The sequence below is a fragment of the Orycteropus afer genome, unplaced genomic scaffold, assembly GCF_000298275.1.
Source record: "Orycteropus afer afer isolate SDZICR_OR568_19922 unplaced genomic scaffold, OryAfe1.0 scaffold00318, whole genome shotgun sequence".
Classification (NCBI taxonomy): domain Eukaryota; kingdom Metazoa; phylum Chordata; class Mammalia; order Tubulidentata; family Orycteropodidae; genus Orycteropus; species Orycteropus afer.
Window position 1 is genome coordinate 3,189,689 of NW_006921905.1, and position 22,265 is coordinate 3,211,953.

At 39.5% G+C, this 22,265-nt stretch overlaps 1 protein-coding gene across 1 annotated transcript in view; it reads left to right on the forward strand.

The window, feature by feature from the left end:
- NFIA (nuclear factor I A) overlaps window positions 1-22,265 on the forward strand; it is a 468,951-nt gene that overhangs the window by 335,574 nt on the left and 111,112 nt on the right. The window contains exon 6 of the mRNA XM_042782438.1: window positions 9,483-9,610. Within this exon, the coding sequence (XP_042638372.1) occupies window positions 9,483-9,610 (128 nt within the window). The remainder of the gene's footprint in view (window positions 1-9,482; window positions 9,611-22,265) is intronic.

The following is a 22,265-nucleotide window of genomic DNA, read 5'->3' on the forward strand; positions in this document are numbered from 1 at the left end:
TATTAATGTTATTTAAAAGGCTAATATTCTAGTATTCTGAAAATAACTAACCCTGATATGGAGCTAATTATAAACAGCATCAGTAGTTAATAACCCAGTAATATGTTTGTTTTTCTCTCATCAGGCTCTTCCTAGAATGATTTTTTTTTAAGAAAATATATTCTTTAAATACATAGACTCAACAGAATTATCTGTGTATAGGTTAGAAAAATGTGCTCAGAGGAATATCCTACATTTACATAGACATGTTCATCAGTTAGTCAGGTGATATTTATTCATGCTGTGCTAATATCACTTGGTAACTCCTCTATGGCTTTATATACGTTATCTCTCTTAATCTTCACGATAGTTTTACAACATAGTCAGTGTTGCCATTTAACAGTGCAGAAACCTAAAACTCAGAGAAATAACTTGCCCAAGGTCACCAACATAAAAATGGCCAAACATATATTGAAACTCAAGAATACTAAAATTTAAAATACATGCTGTTTCCATACTGAATCCTCTTAGGAATGGGCTGACTTGTTCCTTAAGCAACAATTGACTATCAGACTCTAAAAAAGGAATATCTCTATGTCTCCTTTGCCTTGACACTTAACATTTGCTGAGCTCTGGTAGCATAGTGGCTAAGACACTTGACTGCTAACCAGAAGGCTGGCGGTTCAAACCCACCAGCCACTCCTTGGAAGGAAGGTTGGGCAATCCTACTTCCATAGTGATACTGCCTCGGAAACCCAAGGAGGGGTCGCTATGAGTCAGGGCTGACTCGATGGCACATAACAACAACAACAACAACAATCTTGAATTGCTGTTACCATCTTTGAGGAGTGTCTATCCTGCTTCTCCTTCTGAATGTTAAGTTTCTTAAAGGATAGTGTCTGCCTCTTCTAGTTTAGCAACACTATTAAGAACCATGACTATCATCCTAGACACTGATTTTATATAATCAAGTAAGAGCTTTGCAGTCTAGTGATAGAGACTGACAAGTAAAAGGAAACCCTCAGGGAAGAAGCATTTTAGTCTTGTGAATACAAGATAAGGCTTCTAGGCCTTGCACATAGTAAGAATTAAGCTAATATGTGGAATTAAGGTAATGTTGTTATTATATGCTGTTGAGTCGGACCCAACTCATAGCGACCCCTCCTTGGGTTTCCGAGGCAGTATCACTACGGAAGTAGATTGCCCAACCTTCCTTCCAAGGATTGGCTGGTGGGTTTGAACCACCAACCTTCTGGTTAGCAGTCAAGTGCTGTAGGCACTACACCACCAGAGCTTACCATAATATATAGATGGCATTGCTAGGAACACAAGAGGAAATTCTACACACAGGAAGAAGAGATGGCATGGTGTGCCATAGGAGAGTATTTATCCTCCCTTTTAAGTAAGGATTTTACAGGCACTGGAAGAATAGTATCATTGTGTTAGAAAGTCAAGATGAAGAAATCAAATTCATTGACTGATTCATCTCTAAGTTAAAAAATAAAGGAGATTGAAAGGCATTTACCATAGATACTCTATTCCTTCAGGGTAAGTATCTCCAAAATCCCAGAAAGACTAGTGTAAGAATTGGGATAAAATACATGTTTTATCCAAAATAACTTCATCAAGATACACCCACTGTTAGCTCTGAGAAGACTTCTTGTCTTGGCAGCCCTTTTCTTCACTTTTTTATTTTCTTCATTCTTCAGTCTTTTTCTCTTCTCCATCCTGTACCTCCAGCCTCCAGATACTTGTCGTTTATCAACCCCTGAAAGTCCTTACTTTCAAACTAAGCTGTCAGCTAATAATAAGAGATTATTTCACTTTAGGGTTTAATACCTGCATGGAGTATTTGCATTTTATGAGAGAATGCCAAGGAATCAAAATGCTTTACAAACTCAGAGAAATACTAATAACGAGAGAATCACCAACAAGGAAATGGGCCTGTCAGGTTGGAGCCCTAACTGGGATCCCCTTGAGTTATGACACTTGGGCAAATTTTTCTCACATATACTCATACAGCTGTTTCTAAGAAAGCAGTCCAGTTCAGCAGTTGTTATGCACCTGCTATGAGCTAGACACTATTGCAGGACAAAGCAAGTAATACTAAATATAGAGAGGCCAGAAACCATATGGGAAGATGGGAAAGGTGGTTGTATCATGAACCTGAGCCAAAAGTTATGCCTTAAATTTATCCCTGAGCTTTCTGCTTGCCAAGGCAAAAAAAAAAAAAAAAAAAAAGGTAATAGGTAATTTAATCTACATTTTCTAGTGAAAGGAAATAATTGAAATTTCTGCAATGGGATCATGTTTTTTTTTTTTCTGATTGCATTGTGTTAGGAGGAATTTTTGGGGGCATACTCTTTTATAGAGTTCCTTTAGATGCAGATGCAGTTTCACGTAATATATAGAAATGTTCTTCAACGGGCTATTTTTCCATCAAATTTTAAGGAAAGCCAAAGAAAGAGCATTAGCCCACCAATTAAAGGCATTTACTTTGGGTGCTAAGCTAATGTGGCCTCAATATTTTGCTTCTTTATGGTTTAGCTTTAGTGAGAATATAACTTAATGGCTAAGATTGTTAGAGTATCAACTGTGATTATTAGAATTTCTTTTCTTAAGTTAGACCCTTCACATTTAATAAATATATATTTTATTGTATTTTTGGTGGCCGTTTACATAGCAAATTAGGTTTCCATTTAACAACAATTTTTACACAACTTGTTCCATAACATAGGTAAGATTTTTCATAACTTGTCAACATTCTTGTTATTTCCCTGTTGTTGTTGTTCTGGTAGTCTAGATTCCCTGTCCCTTCTTAGCTTCTTGTCTTTTGTTTGAAGGTAAATGTTTACTGTGTGTCTCATACAGTTGATTATTTAAGGGAGCATTGTATTCACAGGTGGCATTTTTTTTTTTTTTAATTTTATAATTTGATTTGTTATTTGGATGAAAGGTGACCACTTGGAGTGGTTTTAGTTCCAAGTTCAAAGGGTGTCTTTGGATGATAGATACTGATACTCTTGAGAGTTCCTCTACTCTATCAGTCCAGTAAATCAGGCCTTTTAGGAATCTGAGTTTGTTCCTACCTTTATACCCCTTTTCCTTCAGGTCCTTGTATTGTGTCCCTGATCAGAGTGGTCAGCGGTATTGTCAGGTACAATGTAGTTCTTGTGGTCTTAGGCTAGAAGAGGCTGGTTCATGTGGGCCATTAGTAATGTGGACTAATTTCCTATTGAGTCTTTTGTTTCCTTCACTCTCCTCTGCTCTAGACAGGAAAAGACCAATAGGTGTATCTCAGATATCCACTTGCAAGCTTTTAAGACCCCAGATGCTACTCACCAAACTAGGATGTAGAACATTATCTTTATGAACTATATTATGCCAATTGACCGAGTTAGGCCATGAGATTATGATCCCAAGCCTTCAAACCTAGTAAACCTATCCCATGAGGTGTTTGGTTGTATCTAGGTAGTATCTGTAACTGTTCACCCTTTGTGCCTTTGTGGTATATTATATATATATGGATATATATGCAGCACATATAAACATGTATATACATATGCCTACAGATAGACCTATACATGCACACCTGTATACTAAGATGTGCCTTCCTAAATATAAATATGCATACATGTCTACCTGTGTAACCATACACATATTTTTTGTTTGTTATTATTCTTATCGCAAAATTCTATATTATAATATATACCAAAATTGTCCCTTATTCTTGCCTGTTTCTTAGTGTCTACATTTACACTGGCCAAGTTATGTAGACTTCACCCATAGTGAGTATTGCCTTTACCATCATCCAAAATAACTAGTGTCTTCTATCTAGAAAGTGATTCCCTGTCCCCCTCCTCCCATCCCTAGTAACCATCAAAGACTGTTGCTTTCTGTGTATATACATATTTTTGACTTTTTATAGATGTGAGACCGTACAACATTTTAACTTTTTGTGATTGACTTATTATACTCAGCATAATATCCTCCACATTCATCCATGTTATCAGGCATTTCACAAACTCTTCATTATTCTTTATTGTTGTATACTGTACCATTGTATGTACATACAACAATTTTTTATCCATTTGTCTGTTGATGGGTACTTAGGTTGTTTCTATCATTTTGCTATTGTGAATAATAGTGCAAGGAACATAGGTGTGTATGCCTATTCATTTCAATGATCTTATATCTCTAGAATATATATCTAGGAGTGTGTCATGGATTGAATTGTGTCCCCCCAAAATATGTGTCAACTTGGTTGAACCATGATTCTCAGTGGTTTGACTGTTATGTAGGGGTGTAATTTGGCAGTTATATAATGATGAAGTTGTCCCTGGTGATGTGATCTGATGAAATCGCCCAATCAGTTGTATGAGGGTTAGAGTGGGATGCAACACTCGTACTCAGATCACAGTTCTGATTTGGTGTAAGGGGAACTTCTCTGGGGTGTGGTCTGCATCATCTTTTTTCTTAAAAGTAATGAAAGGAGAGAGAAGTGAGGGGAGGCAGGACCTCCTCCTACCAAGAAAGAAGATTTGGGAACAGAGTGTCATTTGAACCCAGGATCCCTGCACTGAGAAACTCCTAGAGCCAGGGGAAGATTGATGACAAGGGTCTTCTCCTAGAGCTAACAGAGAGAAAAAGCTCCCACTGTAGCTGGCACCCTGAAATTAAACTTGTAGCTTCCTAAGCTGTAAGACATTAGATTCTGTTTGTTAAACTCATCTCTTTGTGGTATTCCTGTTACAGCAGCACTAGATAGCCAAGACAAAGTGGGATTGCTGAATCAGAAGGTATTTCTGTTTCTAGTCCTTGAGGAAGCACCATACTTCCATCGTGGTTGTACCATTTTACAGTCCCACCAGCAACGTATAAGAATCCCTATCCCCCCACAACCTGGCCAGCATTTTTTTTTTAAATCATTGCCATTTTTGGAGAGGTGAGATGCCTTCTTTAGTGAAGTGTCTATTTATGTCCTTTGGATATTTTTTGATTGGATTGTTTGTCTTTTTGATGTTGAGTTGTTGAAGTTTTCTATGTATGTTAGAGATTATACCCTTATCCGGTATGTTGATGCCAAAGATTTCTTCCCAGTCTGTAGGTTCTCTTTTTATGCTCTTGGTAAAGAGCTCTTTTGATGAGCATAGGTATATAATTTTTGAGAAGTCCCATGTATCCAATTTATCTTCTGTTGTACATGCATTTTTAATTTTGTTTGATAGACTATACCAAAAATTAGGTCCCTTAGTTTTTAATGCTATGTTTTCTTCCAGGAACTTTATAGTTTTAGCTTTAGTTAGTTCTTCAAGCCATTTTGAGTTACTTATAGTGCATGTTGTAAGATATGGATCTTGATTCATTTTTTGGCATATGGATATCCAGTTTTGCCTTCACCATTTGTTAAAGAGACTCTTTCTTCTCCACTGAATGGACTTTGACCCTTTGTCTAAGGTCTACTGTCCTTAGATGGGTCCCTCCACATTTTTATTTGCATTGATGTAGTAGCCTCTTAGTTAACTCCCTGCTTTCAGGTTTTGTCCCCTCCTTTCCCCTTTATCTTCCCAAATATTTCATCCATACAGTTACAAGTATGACCTTTCTAAAATAAAACGGATGTCACCCCCTGTTGAGAGTATTTCTGGGATTCTCCATTGTTTGTAGGATAAACAATATCTTCTGTAACCTCTACCCCCTTCATCTTTCACTATACTCCTCCTTCAGCTTCAGCCATAACATGCACCTGGCAGTTCTTTAATGTGCCACACTTTATTCCCTCCCTCAGGGTGATTTTCAGAGTATCTGATAACCTGTATGATGTGGGCATCACCAAGCAGGACAGATGCTGCCCTGCCCCAGTGCTTGGGCAAGGTCCTGCAAGGCCCCTTGATGTGCCACACATGACCCATTAGTTTTAGGATCATAAGTGTGCCCTGGGGGCAAAGTTGGGATGGCAAGACTAGGAGAAAATTATGTGGCTTGAGACAGTGCAGGTTGCCAACCGTAAAAGAGTGGGAATAATGTGAGAACCTATCTAAATTCAGAGAGGTTGAGACTCAAGATTAGCACAAAGCTGATCCCTGTGAGGTATGGGTCAGATGTACCTCCGCTCCCCAAACTTTTTACCAATTCTGACTGTCCTCCAGCTGTCCGCCCCACAACACTCTCTGCTTCTCTGCTGGGTTTGGTAATTTGTAGCAAGGGCCACACAGAACTCACAGACCATACTTAAGTGGATTATTAAGGGACAGGCTACAGCTCAGCATCAGGAAGTATATAGGTAAAGTCTGAAAGGTTCCCCCAAAGAGGAGAGCACATCCCTCCCTTCTTCAGTACAAGACAACTCTCTGTTCCTCTCAGCCATGCAAGCAAGTAGGCTGAGGCGACTCTTCTTCTCTCTGCCATGTATACTCTTCCTTGTCAGCCATGCAGGCCTCCTCCCATCCCCCTGAGCACAGGCCTCTCTGCCTTCAACCTCCCTCTCGTTGGTCTCTCCACTGCTACCTGACCCAGCTTATAGCCAATGTAGCAGTTCTGTTCAGCTCTCTTGTCAGCATTCCTAGCAGCAGGTTTCTATTGTCACTACTCATTTTGCTGCAGGGTCCTTTCTAGGCCTGTCACTGCCAGCTCTGCTACAGAAAGCCTTGCAGGCCTCTTGATGTCTTCAGTGTTACAACTCTCGACCTGTGTTAGTGCTCTTTTAGGAGGTTCCTTGCCTCTTCTGTCTTGCTTCTTTTTACTTCCTTCTGCTTTTGTCGGCTTTCATCTTTCTGTCTACCCACTTCTGTGGGGTTGGCAGCACACAGAAGGAAACTCCTCATCACTTTCAAGGCATGGCCCTCCCAGTCTCCTCTCAGTAGGCCATAGACACTTCATTTGCATAGTAAACTAAAGTCACTTTGTTTGCATAGGATATTGACCAATCCCTGCACGGTGCATACCAATTGTAGGGGACGCTGTAGCCCAGGACCAAAAAAATAGTGTCAAACCACAAGTTCTTTACACCTTACCTAGACAAAAGTAACAGACCCTCTGTGCTCAAAAACTAGGGTAAGGTAGCTCTTCAGGGCTTAGGGGAAAAATCTCTCAAGCTGTTTTTCCAAAGAACCAAGGCATAAGGCCACATAAATGGAACTAATTTCACCACAATTTGTAAAGATGTATTTCAGTGTTTTAAAACCTAAAGTGGTTGGCTGAGTAGTGTGCCAGTTGAACAACAGCCTGTTTCTGCTCTATCCATCATTATTCCCTGTCTTCTCTGATACACATTCTTAAATAAGGTTTTGAATGAGTTTGAACCAGTTCAGTCATGGCTGAGGAAGCAAAACCAGAACAAACTTGAATTATTTTTTTTTAAATTTTGGTGATATGGAACTATTGTTTTTTCCAGAATAGGAAAAAATTAAGGGTCAAAGCCCTGAAATCATGAGAGACTTGGAAGAGGCATAGTGAGCCCTTTCAGGAGCCTGATATATAAGATTGGATTATTGGCAGGATTAAGGAGAGAGACACTTATTCAAAGCTGCATGGTCGGCTGCCATCTTTGAGCAGGGCACCTCCGTTTCTGACTCTACTCAAAATCCAACAGGCAACAGATTTGGTTGCTATGCGTTGCATTCACTGCCTTTGTTTTCTAAAAGGAAGATTAAGTTCCTAGCAAGGCTTCAACCCATAATTTTTCCCATTCCAGTTCACCCAAATTTTTAAAGTCTGGGTCTGTTCCAGTCTCGTTTCCTTATTCATGACTGAACCAGGGAGAACCAGTTGGAAACCCTGCTCTTAGAGACTGAGCTTGGGAGTCATTTCCTCTTGGAAGCCTTTCCTGACCTCCAGTGCATATCATCTCTATCCCAGCATGTAGAATAACACCTGGCACTTAGCAGGTACCCAGTGAGTATTTATTGAATGATGATATATTAAAATTCTGTACCCTGACAGATGAGGAAGATCTTTTCCAACAAGCACTCCCTCCAGGTATGAAATCTATCCATTCTGTAATGCGTTGGTGTCTAAGTTTCCTAGTGCTCCCGTAGTAGAAATACCACAAGTGGGTAACTCTAAAGAATAGAAATTTGTTTTCTTATGGTTATGGTGGCTGGAAGTACAAGTTCAGAGTGAGGCTCTAAGGGAAGGTCCTTCTTTTTTTCATTTCAGCTTTGGGTAGCTAACAATTTTTGGAGTTCTTGGGTTTGTAGATTCATTTCCTTTTGTCATCAGAGAACATCTGTTTTCCCTTATTTGTGCTTCTTTGTTTCTACTTCTAAGGTACTTCTTATAACTCAGAAGTGATTAGCTTTAGGACACACCTGACGCTGACAGGGCCTCATTAACATTAAAAAAATCTTATTTCCAGATAGGATCACACCCACAGGTGTAGAGGTTAGAATTCCAACATTTGTTTTTGGGGAACATAATTCAATCCATAATAGTTCATGATATTATCAAATAGGACAGTTTGACTAAGAATAGTAGCATGTAGCATTTCACTGTCTTTTCACTTCTGATGCCTCAGATTGGGGGAAAATATTCAGTCCTTCAAAGAAAACATCATGTGCTCTAGAAGTCCTCAACCATACCTCTGGAAAACAGAGATCACTGTTTGATGGACTAGAACTTCATTTTGATAATCTATGTATAAAAGAAGTGCATAACTCACCAAAATTCCAAACCAACCTCACTGCTATCAGTCGATTCTGACTCATAGTGACCCCCATTGGTTGCCGAGGTGGTAAATCTTTACGGAAGTAGATTGCCCCATCTTTCTTCTGCAGAGTAGCTGGTGAGTTTGAGACACCAACCTTCTGGTTAACAGTCAGATGCCTTAAGCACTGCACCACCATAGCTCCTTGCATAACACAGCAGACCATTTTTTTCCCCACACCCCTAGTTCTCACAGGACAATGCATCCCTTCCTCATGATTTTTATCTGTTCACTGTTTTATCTCAAGTGCCTAGAGAAATACCTGGACTATTGTAGCTATGCAGTAAATATTTGTTGAATGAGAGAATTCAAGTTGATGAGAAAACATGGCCAACCCCTCCTCCCCGCCAAAAAAAATACAAGCTCTTCTTGAAAGGTCATAAGCCTTGATATTTATCCTTTCTAGTGTGCCCATGAGGATTGAACTTATGTCTAGGTACATTGCCAGTGGTCTGACCCCAGCCCCCGCCTAGGGAGACAGGAGACCTGAGCTTGTTGCTGGCAGTTCCAGGAGCAGAGCCAGCCACCAGTTCCTCAAAGGAAAAAGGAACAGGATGTGGCAGCAGCAGCAGCTTGAATGACAATAAAAATCAAACCCAGGCACTTGGAACAACACACTCCCAAGATTGTGCTCCACCTCCAGTGATTCACCAAACTGAGCAGGAGCCTAAAAGGAGTCCTAAACTACACGAAGCGGCCCAATTGCTTCCTCCCTTGGCTTGCTTTCAACCAGAGGTGCAGTGTCCAAGAAAAAGGTGGTTTGGATCGCTTTTAAACATTTACTCATTTGCTATTTCAGCTCCACAAAGCGCCTCAAGTCTGTGGAGGATGAAATGGACAGTCCTGGTGAAGAGCCATTTTATACAGGCCAAGGGCGCTCCCCAGGAAGTGGCAGTCAGTCAAGCGGATGGCATGAAGTAGAGCCAGGTAAGCAGGGTGGCAATGGATGTGGCTCACGTTGTGCAGTTGAAAATTCATGTGGAGTCCCGTGCTGGGCATGCAGGTTAAGAAAGCAAGCTCAGGGAAGCTTACTATTGCAATATGAACCCTTTTTGTATGGTCCTCTGATTGCCTATAAAAGGGTGACTGTGACCATGCCAGTACCGGTTGCTGCTGAGTTGATTCCAACTCCTGTCAACCTCATGTGTGTCAGAGTTGTAGAACTGAGCTCCGTAGAGTTCTCGATGGCTGGTTTTTCAGAATTAGATCACTAGCCTTTTCTTCTAAGATGCCTCTGCCAACCTTTTGATTAGCTTTTAGTGTTAATCATTTATACCACCGAGACTCCTAACTAGCTTTTTGGTTTACTATCTTTTGATAATAATAATCTGTGGAACTGTGTAGCTGACTTGATATTATTAGAAAGGAGAGTGGATTCCTTGAGCGAGACTTTATACCAGGATTTTTATAAAATGAAGATACTTTGCAATCTTTTTTCCTGTTACTGGATGTCACCATGATTTTTCTTTTCCTTTTTAATGGAACTGCAGGCATTCATTTTATTGTGCTTTGCTTTATTGCACTACACAGATATTGTAGCTTTCATACCTTGAAGGTTTTTGGCAACCCTGTGTCAAGCAAGTCTACCAGTGCCTCTGTGTCACATTTTGGTGATTCTCACATTGTTTCAAACTTTTTTCATGATGCTATTGCATACTTAACGGAGCTCTAGTGGCATAGTGCCTAAGGTATTTGACTGCTAACCAGAAGGTTGGCAGTTCAAACCCACCAGCCACTCCGCGGAAGGAAGATTTATCTCCGTGGAAACCAAAAGGGGGTCACTATGAGTCGGAAGAATTGACTCAATGGCAGTGAATTTTTTTTTTTTTTTAATTGCACACTTAATAGACAACAATGTAGTATAACCATAACTTTTATATGTACTGGGAAAACAAAAAATGTGTGTGACTTGCTTTGTTGTTATATTCACTTTATTGTGGTGGTCTGGAACTGAACCTGCAATATCGCTGAGGTATGCCTGTACTGTCTTTATGTTCATCTCTACTGAACTAAGCAAATGATAACTGCTAGTCTAACTTCCTGGGGTAGTCTGGTCTTGGCTCTGGAGTCTTGGGAGTAATACAACTACTTCTGATAGCAGAAGCTTCATGAATTCTTTTTCAGCATATAACCTCTGCATGGGTAAGGGAGCATCTTGTCCAGTGCCTTCCTCAATACATATGCAAAGTCAAATGGATACAGAAGATAGAATGTGTGCTTTGGAATCAGACAGAGTATTACCCTGCCTCCATTTTCTGGCTGTGAGATTGTTGGCAAATTGTCTAATCTCTCTAAACCTAAGTATCCCATTTCTGTAATTTGACAATTGGAGCTATTTCACTATTTCTGAGACTAAATGAAGGTAACATGCATACCCTACCTATAAGGTAACATACATTACCCATCTAAGAATTATACTAAAGAGCCCTGGTGGCATAACGGTTAAGAGCTCAGCTGCTAAATGAAAAGGTTGGTGGTTTGAAACTACCCAGCATCTCTGTGGGGGAAAAAGACTCAGGGATTTGCTCCCATAAAGATTATAGCCTATAAGACCCTATGGGGCAGTTCTGTTCTGTGGCACAGGGTCACTGTGAGTTGAAATCTACTCAACAGCAGCTAACAAGAATTACACCTAATACAGAGCAAGTATGAAAAAAAAATGTTTTCTGACCATCGTCCCCCACCCATGCATCAGAGTAATTCCCTGCAGGAACAGACAAGTACCAGGAGAATCTCTGAACTAACCCCTTCATCTTCCTATCTTAACTCCCTCTTCTTCTCCCTAACATATCAAAAGACAACCTGCAGTGAGGATGATTATAAAGAAATAGCAAGGGGGGAGGTATTTGGAATGATGGACTTTTCTGTATCCTGGTTGTGGTGATGATTACATGAATTTATACAAGTGTTAAAACTCATAGACATGTATGTATACCCCTCACCACACACCCAAGAGTCAGTTTTACTATAAGGCAATGGAAAACATACCTTAGGCCCTACTGGTTGGGTTCTTTATCTTGCTTCCTTCACTAAAACGCAGAAATTCCACTTTGCTTGGATGCTACCTAATCCTCTCACTCATCTCCTCTCACTCATTCATTCATTTAACCATGTGGTTGTATACTTTATCTGTGTGAGGTTTCCAGGTTCTTGAAAATCAAAGATAGATAGGAAGCCTGTGGGCCCAGATTTCAAAGAATTCACAGTCAAGGATGGGATGCAGACACACAAACAGATCATTACACAATGGTAGAGGAAGTGCAGAGATGGCAGTATTAGCCTCTGGCACCTTCTTTTTCTAATTATTACCGGCACAGCATTCAGGTGTGCTGGTTCTTCTATCAAGGTCATGCATCAGCTTCACTCCACACTCATACTCATGCCAGTTAGCCTAAAGTTGCTAAGAAATACACTGAGCCTGAATGACGCTACACATACTGTCTACTCATTGTCATTAACTCAATCATCAGCATCACCTCAGCAGAGCGCCAATGAAAAGTTTGTGCGCTATTAAAAAATTAAAGGATGTCCAATTTCTTTGAACTCTTTTAAAAAGACTAATTAGAGTTCTAGCCAATTTACTTGCTTTGAAAAAAACCAAACCAAACCATTTGTTGTCAAGTCATTTCCAACTCAGGGCTATTCCCTGTGTGTCAGAATACAACTGAGCTCCATAGGATTTTCAAGTCTGTGACCTTTATAAAACAGATCACAGGTACCTCTGCGTGGGTTCAGACCTCCAGAATTTTGGTTACTAGTCAAGTGCTTAACCATTTGTATTCCTGGGGATTCTTCCTTGTTTCAGTGAAAGTCAAAATCAAGTATAGTACATACTGATGCATTTTTATGCATATTGAAGCTGCTTCGTTATGTTGATGTGCATGAAGCCACTCCAACCCTAGAGAGGTTGTGGCCCTTGAGTAGATTTCTTTTGGGGATGTTTGGGGCAGAGGGGATGGTGGAAAATAGAATACTTTGACCTGTTGTCGTTGTTAGGTATCGTCGAGTCAGTTTTGACTCATTGCAACCGTTTGTGCAACAGAGCAAAATACCTACCCAGTCTTGTGCCATCCTCAAAATCATTGCTATGTTTAAACCAGTTGTTGCAGGTGCTGTGTCAATCCATCTCATTAAGGGTCTTCCCCATTTGTTCTGAAGGTCTATTTTACCAAGCATGATATCTTTCTCCAGGGACTGGTTCCTTCTGATAACACGACAAAAGTATAAAAGATGAAGTTTGGCCATTCTGTCTTCTAAAGAGCATTCCAGCTGTACTTCTTCCAAGACAGATTTGTTTGTTCTTCTGACCAAACCAATAACACCAAACCTAATGCCACTCAGTCCATTGCAACTTATAGCAACCCTACAGGACAAAGTGAACCTGCCCCATGTAAGGTTTCCAAGGTTATAAACCTTTACAGAAATAAACTGCCTAATCTTTCTCCTGGAAAGTGGCTGGTGGGTTCAAACTGCACACCTTTTGGTTAGCAGCCAAATGCTTTAACCACTGTACCACCAGAGCTCTTTCTAGCCTATAGCATCCAGTACTCCCGGGGGTCTCCCATCCAGGTACTAACCAGGCCCTACCCTGCTTACTATCTGAGGTCAGATGAGATTGGGCATGTTCAGGGTGATGTGGCCTTAGGAGTTCTTCTGGCAGTCCATAATATATTCAATATTCTTAGCTAACACCACAATTCAAATGCATCAATTTTTCTGCTGCCTGCCTTATTCATTGTGTAGCTTTCACATGCATATGAGGCTTTTGAAAACACAGTGGCTTGGATCTGGTACACCTTAGTCTTCAAACTGACATCTTTACTCTTTAACACTTTAAAGAGAGGTCCTTTGTAGCAGATTTGCCCAATGTAATAGTCATCTGATTTCTTGACTGCTTCTTCCATGAGTGTTGATTGTGGATCCAAGTGAAATGTAATTCTTGACAACTTCAGTGTTTTCTCTATTTATCATGTTGTTGCATATCAGTCCAGTTGTGAGGATTTTTGTTTTCTTTATGCTGAGGTGTAATCTATAATGAAGGCTATAGTCTTTTATCTTCATCAGTAAGTCCTTCAAGTCGTCTTCACTTACAGCAAGCAAGGTTGTATCATCTGCATATGGCAAGTTTGATTTGTTCAACATAACATCTTCCTATTCCTATCCACACATTATGATTCAGCTAATCATAGATTTTAGCATCTGAAACCTATATCCTTTGGATTTATTAAATAATGTTTAATGGCTGAATCCTTCTGGGGAGGAGATTTTCTCTCTCTCTCTCTTTCTCCACACACACACACACACACACATACATACGTGTGTGTGTGTATATATACACATACACATATGTGTATATATATGTGTGTGTACACACACACACACTCATACACACAACATTTTTTCAAAAATAATGTGCTTTCTACATTTGTTTGCCAGCCACTCCCTCTCCCCAGGAGGTATTTTTGTAAAAATGCACTATGCTAATTTCTTCTTTTTTACAGCAGTATGTAAAGAGAATTGGCATGGGGTGCTTACAGAAATACCTCCTAGAAGACACATGTTATTGGAGTAAAATACAGGGTGTGTGTGTGTGTGTGTTTTCTTCTTAAAAAAAAATCCTCCACAGTTATGTGTTACATTCTCTACCCCCATTCCATTATTGAAAAATGCACTTTCATGGTATGTATATTTGAGGAGTGGGGAGGACAGTGGATAAATTTACATTTGGCCATATTCAGCATAGAAAGTCATAATTGAAACAGGGCCTGAGGGGACATTAAAACTCAACTGAAGGATGTTGCACATGTTCATGGTGACTTTGGTGTCATTAACTCACACCAGCCATTTTAAATGGATAATTTATGCTGCCAGATGGTCCTTTTTGGGGATTTTCCATCAAGCCCAATCCCCTTTTTGGCACAGAGAACACCTTTATGTTGTTCCCACACTTATCCGGGCCTGCATAGCTTTTCCCCAGGGGTATAGTTAATTGAGTAGGAGGCTTTTAGTGGTTCACTCATGTAAATTACCTTCAGAAATATGTTGGGAGTTATGTATATCTGAGTGCACCAGGCAGCCTCTTGGTTGCCTAGGTTGGGATAATGTTCTGAACAAGTACTAAAGGATACTTTGTTTATGCCTCAGATGTGACACAGGAAGCCAGGCCTGTACTTACTCCTCACTCACAGAGCCTTGCATCTGTTTACCTGCCCCCAAATGCTTTTCCAGTACTCCCTGGCCAAAAGAGGGCTGAGGGTTGCCAAAAGAGGCAAATCTCCTTTAGCAACAGGAAGACTTTGGAAAGTAAAACAAACCAGACATGCAGTAAATTACATGGGCTCTTTCAAACGTCTCCTGTAGCATCCTGTTCCCCATTAGTTTATCTCAGCACTTTTAGTGCACAGCTCTTATTATCTGGGAAGAAGGGCATAGGAGATTAAAGATGATGTTAGTTTGAAAAAAATCAGACAACCTCAAGCTGACTTTTGATTCTCTCACAATGCCTCATTTGTTCCCTTCGCTTAGTTTCATTTTCTACTTATCTCAAAACTGGGTTAGATTCGAAACTTTGAAGCCAATCATGCACTGAAGAAATGAGTCTTATGAAATTCCACCAAACAAGACGGCACATACTACCAATTTGTGTTTATCTGTACAAATGAAGAATTGCAGAGAAACTGATAATGCCAAAAAATAAGAAGGAAACTAATAATGCAAATAAATAGGAAGGCAAGCACTCACTGGGTCAGGCATGGTGCATGATGCTTTCATGTATATGGTAGAAATTATAGTTATGATTGAGTACTTACTGTTTACCAGTGTTTTTATTACCCTCATTTAAAATACATAATGTAGAATCATCCAGTCTTTATAGAGATGAAAACTAAGACTTGGAGAGGTTAAATGAATCACCCAAGGTCTCATAGATAGTAAACCAGTGGATTCAGAAAATTTCAACCCAAATCTGATTTCAGAGTGTAAATTTTGTCTTTTGTATTTACTAACTTCTTTTGCCATAAAGCCATATGCTTGTGTTTAAAGTTTCATATCCTAGACTTGCACTTAAATTTTTTTTAAAATAATAAAACTAAGAAAGAATTCATCAGGAAGACCTGAGAAATCTGTTTCTGTATCACAGCCCCTTGCCGCACATTATTTATAGGCTAAGCCAGGGTAAAAATACGGGTATTAAATAAAAACTAAAAACTAAAAAAACTAAAAGTTAGTTAGCATAGTCAGCCTTAGGCACTATGCCACCAGAGCTCCTAAATGCACATAGGACACAATTTATAAGCAATTAGTATTAACTGTTAACAAAATTAAACATTGCTGAGGCACCCTGGTGGTTCAGTGGTTAAGTGCTTGGTGGTTAACCAAAAAGTCTGAGGTTTGAACCCACCAACCGCTTCACTGGAGAAAGTTGTGACAGTCTGTTTGCTTAATGATTATAGCCTTGGAAACCCTATGAGATATCTGTCCTATTGGGTCACTAGGAGTCAGTCTTTTCTTTTCCCCCCCAGAAAATTAAAGAATCCTCAGATTTCAGGTCTTTGTTCAAGTATTACCCAAGCTAAAATAGCTGCTGACTCTTTCTCTGCCTGTCGGCCTATGATCCATACCCACTAAAACCCCACTGCTATCAAGTCGATTCTGACTCATAGTAACCCTATAGGACAGAGTAGAATTGCTCCATAGGGTTTCCAAGGCTATAAATCTTTACAGAGGCTGACTGCCTCGTCTTTCTTCTGTGGAGTGGCCTGGTGTATTTGAACTGCTGATCTTTTGGTTAACAGCCCACTTCTTTAAACGCTGTGCCACCGAGTGCCTTCTATGATCCGTAATCTTCCTGTATTTTCCTCATACCACTGTCTACTGTTATTATTGATCTTCTTTCTCTACAAGATAGACTCCCTATGTACTGGGACTTTGTCTTTTCCATTTTTATATTCCCAGCACCCATAACAGCATCTGACAATAATAAAAACCAATCACAAATGATCAACACTTACTCTTAAGCAAAGATGAGAGGGTAAGGGGACAGGGAGACAAGCTGACTGGAAGTGAAACTTTGTGAGGAATGTGACCAATGTCTCTGAGCAATTTGTGCAATAACTGTTAAATGGGAACCTTATTTTCTATGTAGACTTTCACTAGAAACATAATAAAATATTACTGACAAAGCAGTCAGTTGTCCTTGACTCAGCTTTGACTCCTAGTGACCCTATGTTTATCTGAGTAGACACTGTGCTCCACAGGATTTTCAAGGACTGATTTTTCTGAAGAAGATTGTCAAGACTTTCTTCTGAGGTGCCAATGGGCGGACTCAAACCTCCAACCTTTCAGTTTTATAACCAAGTGCATGAATCATTCACACCAGCCAGGGACTCCTGGAAAGTAATAGGTACTTAGTAAATATCGACTGATTGGGTGACTGAGTGAATGAATACAAAGCAGAGAGTTTTCAGTGCCGTCACTAAATCTGAAAGTAGAATCCAAAAAAAAAAAGCAACTCACTGCTATCGAGTCAGTTTTGACTCATAGCAACCACCCTTGGATTTCCAAGGCTGTCAATCTTTATGGAAGCAGACTGTCTTATCTTTCTTCTGTGGAGCAGCTGTTGGGTTTGAACAACTGAGCTTTCAGGTAGCAGCCAAATGCTTTAACTGCTATACCACCAGACCTCCTTGAAAGAATAATCCTTTCAAAATTAGTGGTTACTATCTTTTTAACGCAAGCTGTTATTCAGCCAAATCTAGTTATTAACTAGTGGTGCAAATGATTAAGCCCTGGACTACTAGCTGAAAGTTGGTAGTTCAAACCACATAGAGGTGCCTCAGAAGACAGGCCTGGCAATCAGCTTCTGAAAAGTTACAACCTTGAAAACCCTCTGGAACAGTTCTACTCTGTGCACAAATGTCGTCATGAGTCAGAATTGACTTGACAATAGGTAACAGGAATATTAAGCAAAAGAATCGCTAAAGCTCAGTCATGGGCCCATTTTACTTGTAGCAGTATATAAAACTTTATTGCAGATATCCTTCCCCTTTAAGAGCATTGCTTCAAATGAATCAAACTTTTTAAAAGGAAATTGTTTATTAAAAGTTTAATATTAAGAATCCAAGTACTGAAACCTTTAGAGAATTTATATATATATATATATATATATATTAAATAGTCTCCCTGGTTTATCTATGCCTGAAATTTTTTATATTTCCTTACCAAATTTTCTCCTATATTAAGTATAGGAAACACCCAGATGAAACAATGCAGACGCTTGCTGTTCAAAGTGTAGTCCAAGCACTAGCAACATGGTGTCACCTGGGAGCTTATTAGAAATGCAGAATCTCAGGCCTTACTCAGACTGAATTTTAACAAGATCTCCAGGTAATTCGTATAAACAAATAAAACAATTGCCACTCAGTCAATGGAATTTGAAAAGCACTTATTTGGGTTACTCAACTTTTCCTTTATATGGGCTCTAACCACCATATTCTTATCTGGAAGCGAATTTATCATTAAATATTTTGCCCCCAATCTTTCTCCCTACTTAAAGGAAGAATGTCTTTAAAACTCTTGGAGAGAGGAAGAAATGTTACCAGTTTTCAAACAGCTCAGAGAAGGTTGTGTACTTGCTGACTCATGTGGTGTTTAGACAACTCACAGTAGGAAAGAACCATTCTCTCACACCTAACCCAAATCCATTCTCCTCTAGTTTAAGTGTCGGCTACTTGGAGAAGAATGGCTTGTCATCTAATCATTATAATTCAAGTCAATCTAAGTCTTTATTAAGTGCTGACTGTGTGCGGTATAGTAGATTAAATACAAAGATGACTCCATTAAGTGCCTGTCTTCAAGGGCAAACTTCTTCCATTCCTCAGTGTCAGACACTCTGTAAGATGGGAACTCTTATTTCTGCCCTGCCTGTGTAACAAAGTTATGACAATCAAATGAGTAATGAAGGCCAAAGTCCTTTATAAAAGGTAATGTTCTCTGATCATGTGAAATATTGCCATTAGTATTATTGAGGTAGACAGACCTTACCTAGCTGACTGTGCTTGAAAGCAGACAGGGTTAAGTGCTGCATGGATACAAAAGAGAACTGTTTGTTAAATCAGCTTGGAGAATTAGGAACACGTTCCTCAAGAGGTGGCCATTAAACTGGATTTTAATTGAAGAGAACAAAGGGAGTGGCATCCCAAATGAGAAACGTTCATGTAGTTAAATGAGAAATGAACTCTCTTAACCTCTCAACCTTTAGTATATATACATTTAAATTATATTCATATACAGTGAAACCTGTGAGAGTCAGAATTTGATGGGACACTGTCTGTAAGATGGTTTTCAAGGAGCTCTGGTGGCATAGTGCCTAAGACATTTGACTGCTGACCAGAAGGTGGGCGGTTCAAACTTAGCAACCACTCCACAGAAGGAAGACTGGGCAATCTACTTCTGTAAAGATTTACTGCCTCGGAAACCCAAAGAGGGTTGCTATGAGTTGGAACTGACTTGATGGCAGTGAGGTTGGTTTTGTTTTTTGGTCTTGGTTTTCCAGGTCTTGCAAAATTTCCACCTTCCAAAGTTTGCAGTCTTACCACTTTCCTACCAATTGTTTTAGTAGAAAATACTGGTTGTACTTCTCTGACAGATTTCCAACTTACACAGGTTCCAGATTTCACAGATTTTAGCACCTCTTCCTCTTTAAGTTGCAGGACAGTTCTGTGGCTGTCCTATGATCCCTTTCAGGTTCTCTGTGTCTCTGAGATGGAGAATTTATATTAAGTGTCCAACGGGCTTCAGGGATTACTGAGCAGCACCACTTCCAGACTGTACCCACATCAAGCACACAAGTTATCAGTCAATGTCAGCAGACCTGAAATCATGCTAATTTTTATTGTGAAAAAACATGAAATTATAGTCGTGTTTGGTGAAATTTAGCGTTATGTTTGAAAACAGGAGTAAGAGGCTACTTACATTCTCTCCTGTAGAAAATATTCAAAAGTATAACACGCTCAGTTATATTAAAGGAGCTCTTGTGGTGTAGTGGCTAAGGTATTTGTCTGCTAACAAGAACGTGAGGGTTTCAAACCCACCAGCTGCTCTGCAAAAGAAAGATAAGGCAGCCTGCTTCCATAAAGATTTACAGTCTTGGAAACCCCATGGGGATCGCTATGAGTTGGAATTGACTCCGTTACAGCGAGTTCAGTTATATTGTGATTGTAAAATATTATTAACAGGAGCATTTACATTGGTGAAAATGCTGGAGTTTCAAATATTTCGGTTAAAACAGGTAAGTAGTCATTTTAGATGGAATTCTTCCCTTACAAACATTCAAAAGGGATTTTTCCTGAGAAGTAACTAATCCCCATTTTTGAAGGTCAGAATTAAGCACTAATAACATAGTGCTGTTTGTCTCTATCACAATTATTAAGGAAAGAATACATTATTTTTTCATTGTTTAGAGCCAATTATAGAAAAAAAAAAAAAAGATAAACATTTGGCCAAACAGTAGCCCAGGGCATTTAGGACCAGGATTCAGTGTCACATTTAGGACTAAGGTTCAGTTAGATTCTGTGAACTTAAGTTGGCTCATTGTAATTTTAAATGTCGCATACTGAGTTCATTTGGACTCCCAACTCTGTCAGTCTTAACTTGACTGCCAACAGTCATTCATCAGTTGTACAAGTGGAGGAAGTTTACCACCTTCTAGCTGAGACACATGGGAGTCCCAATATTGATGCCAATGAAGAGGCAGCAGATGGGTAACAATAGTACATTGATCATGGACACACCACTGCACTAGCATATATTAGGGAGAATGAGTAAATCTGCAATCACCTGCTATAATAGGAACAGTCACTGTTACAGAACATTGCTATAGGATCGATGTCTTGGCTTTTCTTCAGCATTTTACAGAACAGTGGGAAAGTGTCATTCTGTGACAACATCCTCTTCCATTATCTTTTTAATATTGGCACCTACTCATTAGAGACTGGTGCACCAGGAAACATGATGCAGAAACAATGGACCTGTTTTTTAGAGACCCTTCTTTATCAGAGAAATTTAATCCAAAGATGAGCTTATGCCAGGAAAGGTATATTACAAAATGAGCACCCTAACCACTCTTCAAAAACATCCTTACTTTATTTATGAAGGCTGTTTTTTTCCCATGCTGTTGTTATTGTTGTTGTTTGCCATTTTTCCATGCTAGGAAAGAGCCTAAAATAACCTTCTTGTAATTGGAATTTAAAAGATTACCTATTAGAAGAAAAGAAATACTCGTTTCACATATATGCACACTATGTGTGTATGTGTGATATACATAATTGAAAAAAAAAACAGTACCATCTAGTTGATTCCGACTCATAGTAACCCATTAGGACAGAATAGAACTGCCTTGTAGTGTTTCCAAGGTTGTATAAATCATTACAGAAGCAGACTGCCTCATCTTTCTGCCATAGAATAGATGTTGGGTTCGAACCGCTGAATGGTTGGCAGCTGAATGCTTTAACCACTATGCGGTATACCAGAGCTCCTTACATATTTTTTTTTTTTTTTAAAAAAAGGTCAAAATTATTGTTGTAGTCCTGAAGCCTACTTTTGTACCTGGTACATGGAAGGCTTTCAATAAATATTGGTTGAATGGATAAATAAATAATAAGATGGAGACCACACATGCCTTGTTTTGTCCTTTGAGTGCTCAGGAAGCAGAATGTTGCAGAATGTTGGTTGAATGCATGAGTGCAGCTCCGCTTGCATCTGAGAACCCAGATGCATAATTTTGTGAATATAGAAGCGTCCAGAAAAACAGATGCTGTGTTTCAGCTGGTCTTGTCTGAGTAAATAAATTATCCAAACTCCCAAATTTTTAATTCCATGTTTGAAAATGAGGCTGTGTAAATATATTCTAGAAAGGAAAGAAAAAAAGATGTAGTTTTATATTCATCCAAAAAAAACCCCAAAAAACACACTGCCATCGAGTCAGATCTGACTCGTAATGACCCCTTGTTGGGTTTCCGAGGTGGTATTACTACTGAAGTAGATTGCCCAGTCTTCCTTCCGAGGAGTGGTTGGTGGGTTTGAACTGCCAGCCTTCTGATTAGCAGTCGAATGCCTTAGGCACTATGCCACCAGAGCACATAGGCTTATTTGTATGTTCTTCCTGCACTGCTCCTGTCACCACTGTTAACCCCGCCCAGAATGTTAGGTATCAAAGTGCTGGCTCATCTTGTAGCCTGTAGTTAGCAGGTTGTAATGAAGAACTTTGAAGCAGATTTTGTTCCGGCTACAACAGTCTTCATATACCTGCTGGGAGGCAGAAGATGAGAGAGAATTAGAATTAGAAAGAGAAAAGAAGGTCCCTGGCTGGCACAAACAGTTTGTGCTCATCTGCTAACTGAAAGATTGATGGCTTCAACTAACGCAGTGGCACTTTGGAAGAAAGTGGCAATCTGTTTTTGAAAGATCATTGTGTGTTTGTTTTCTACTGCTGCTATAACAGAAATACAAGAAGTGGATGGGTTTTTAACAAACAGGAACTCATTCTCTTACAGTTTAAGAAGCTAGAAGTCCAAATTCAGAGTGC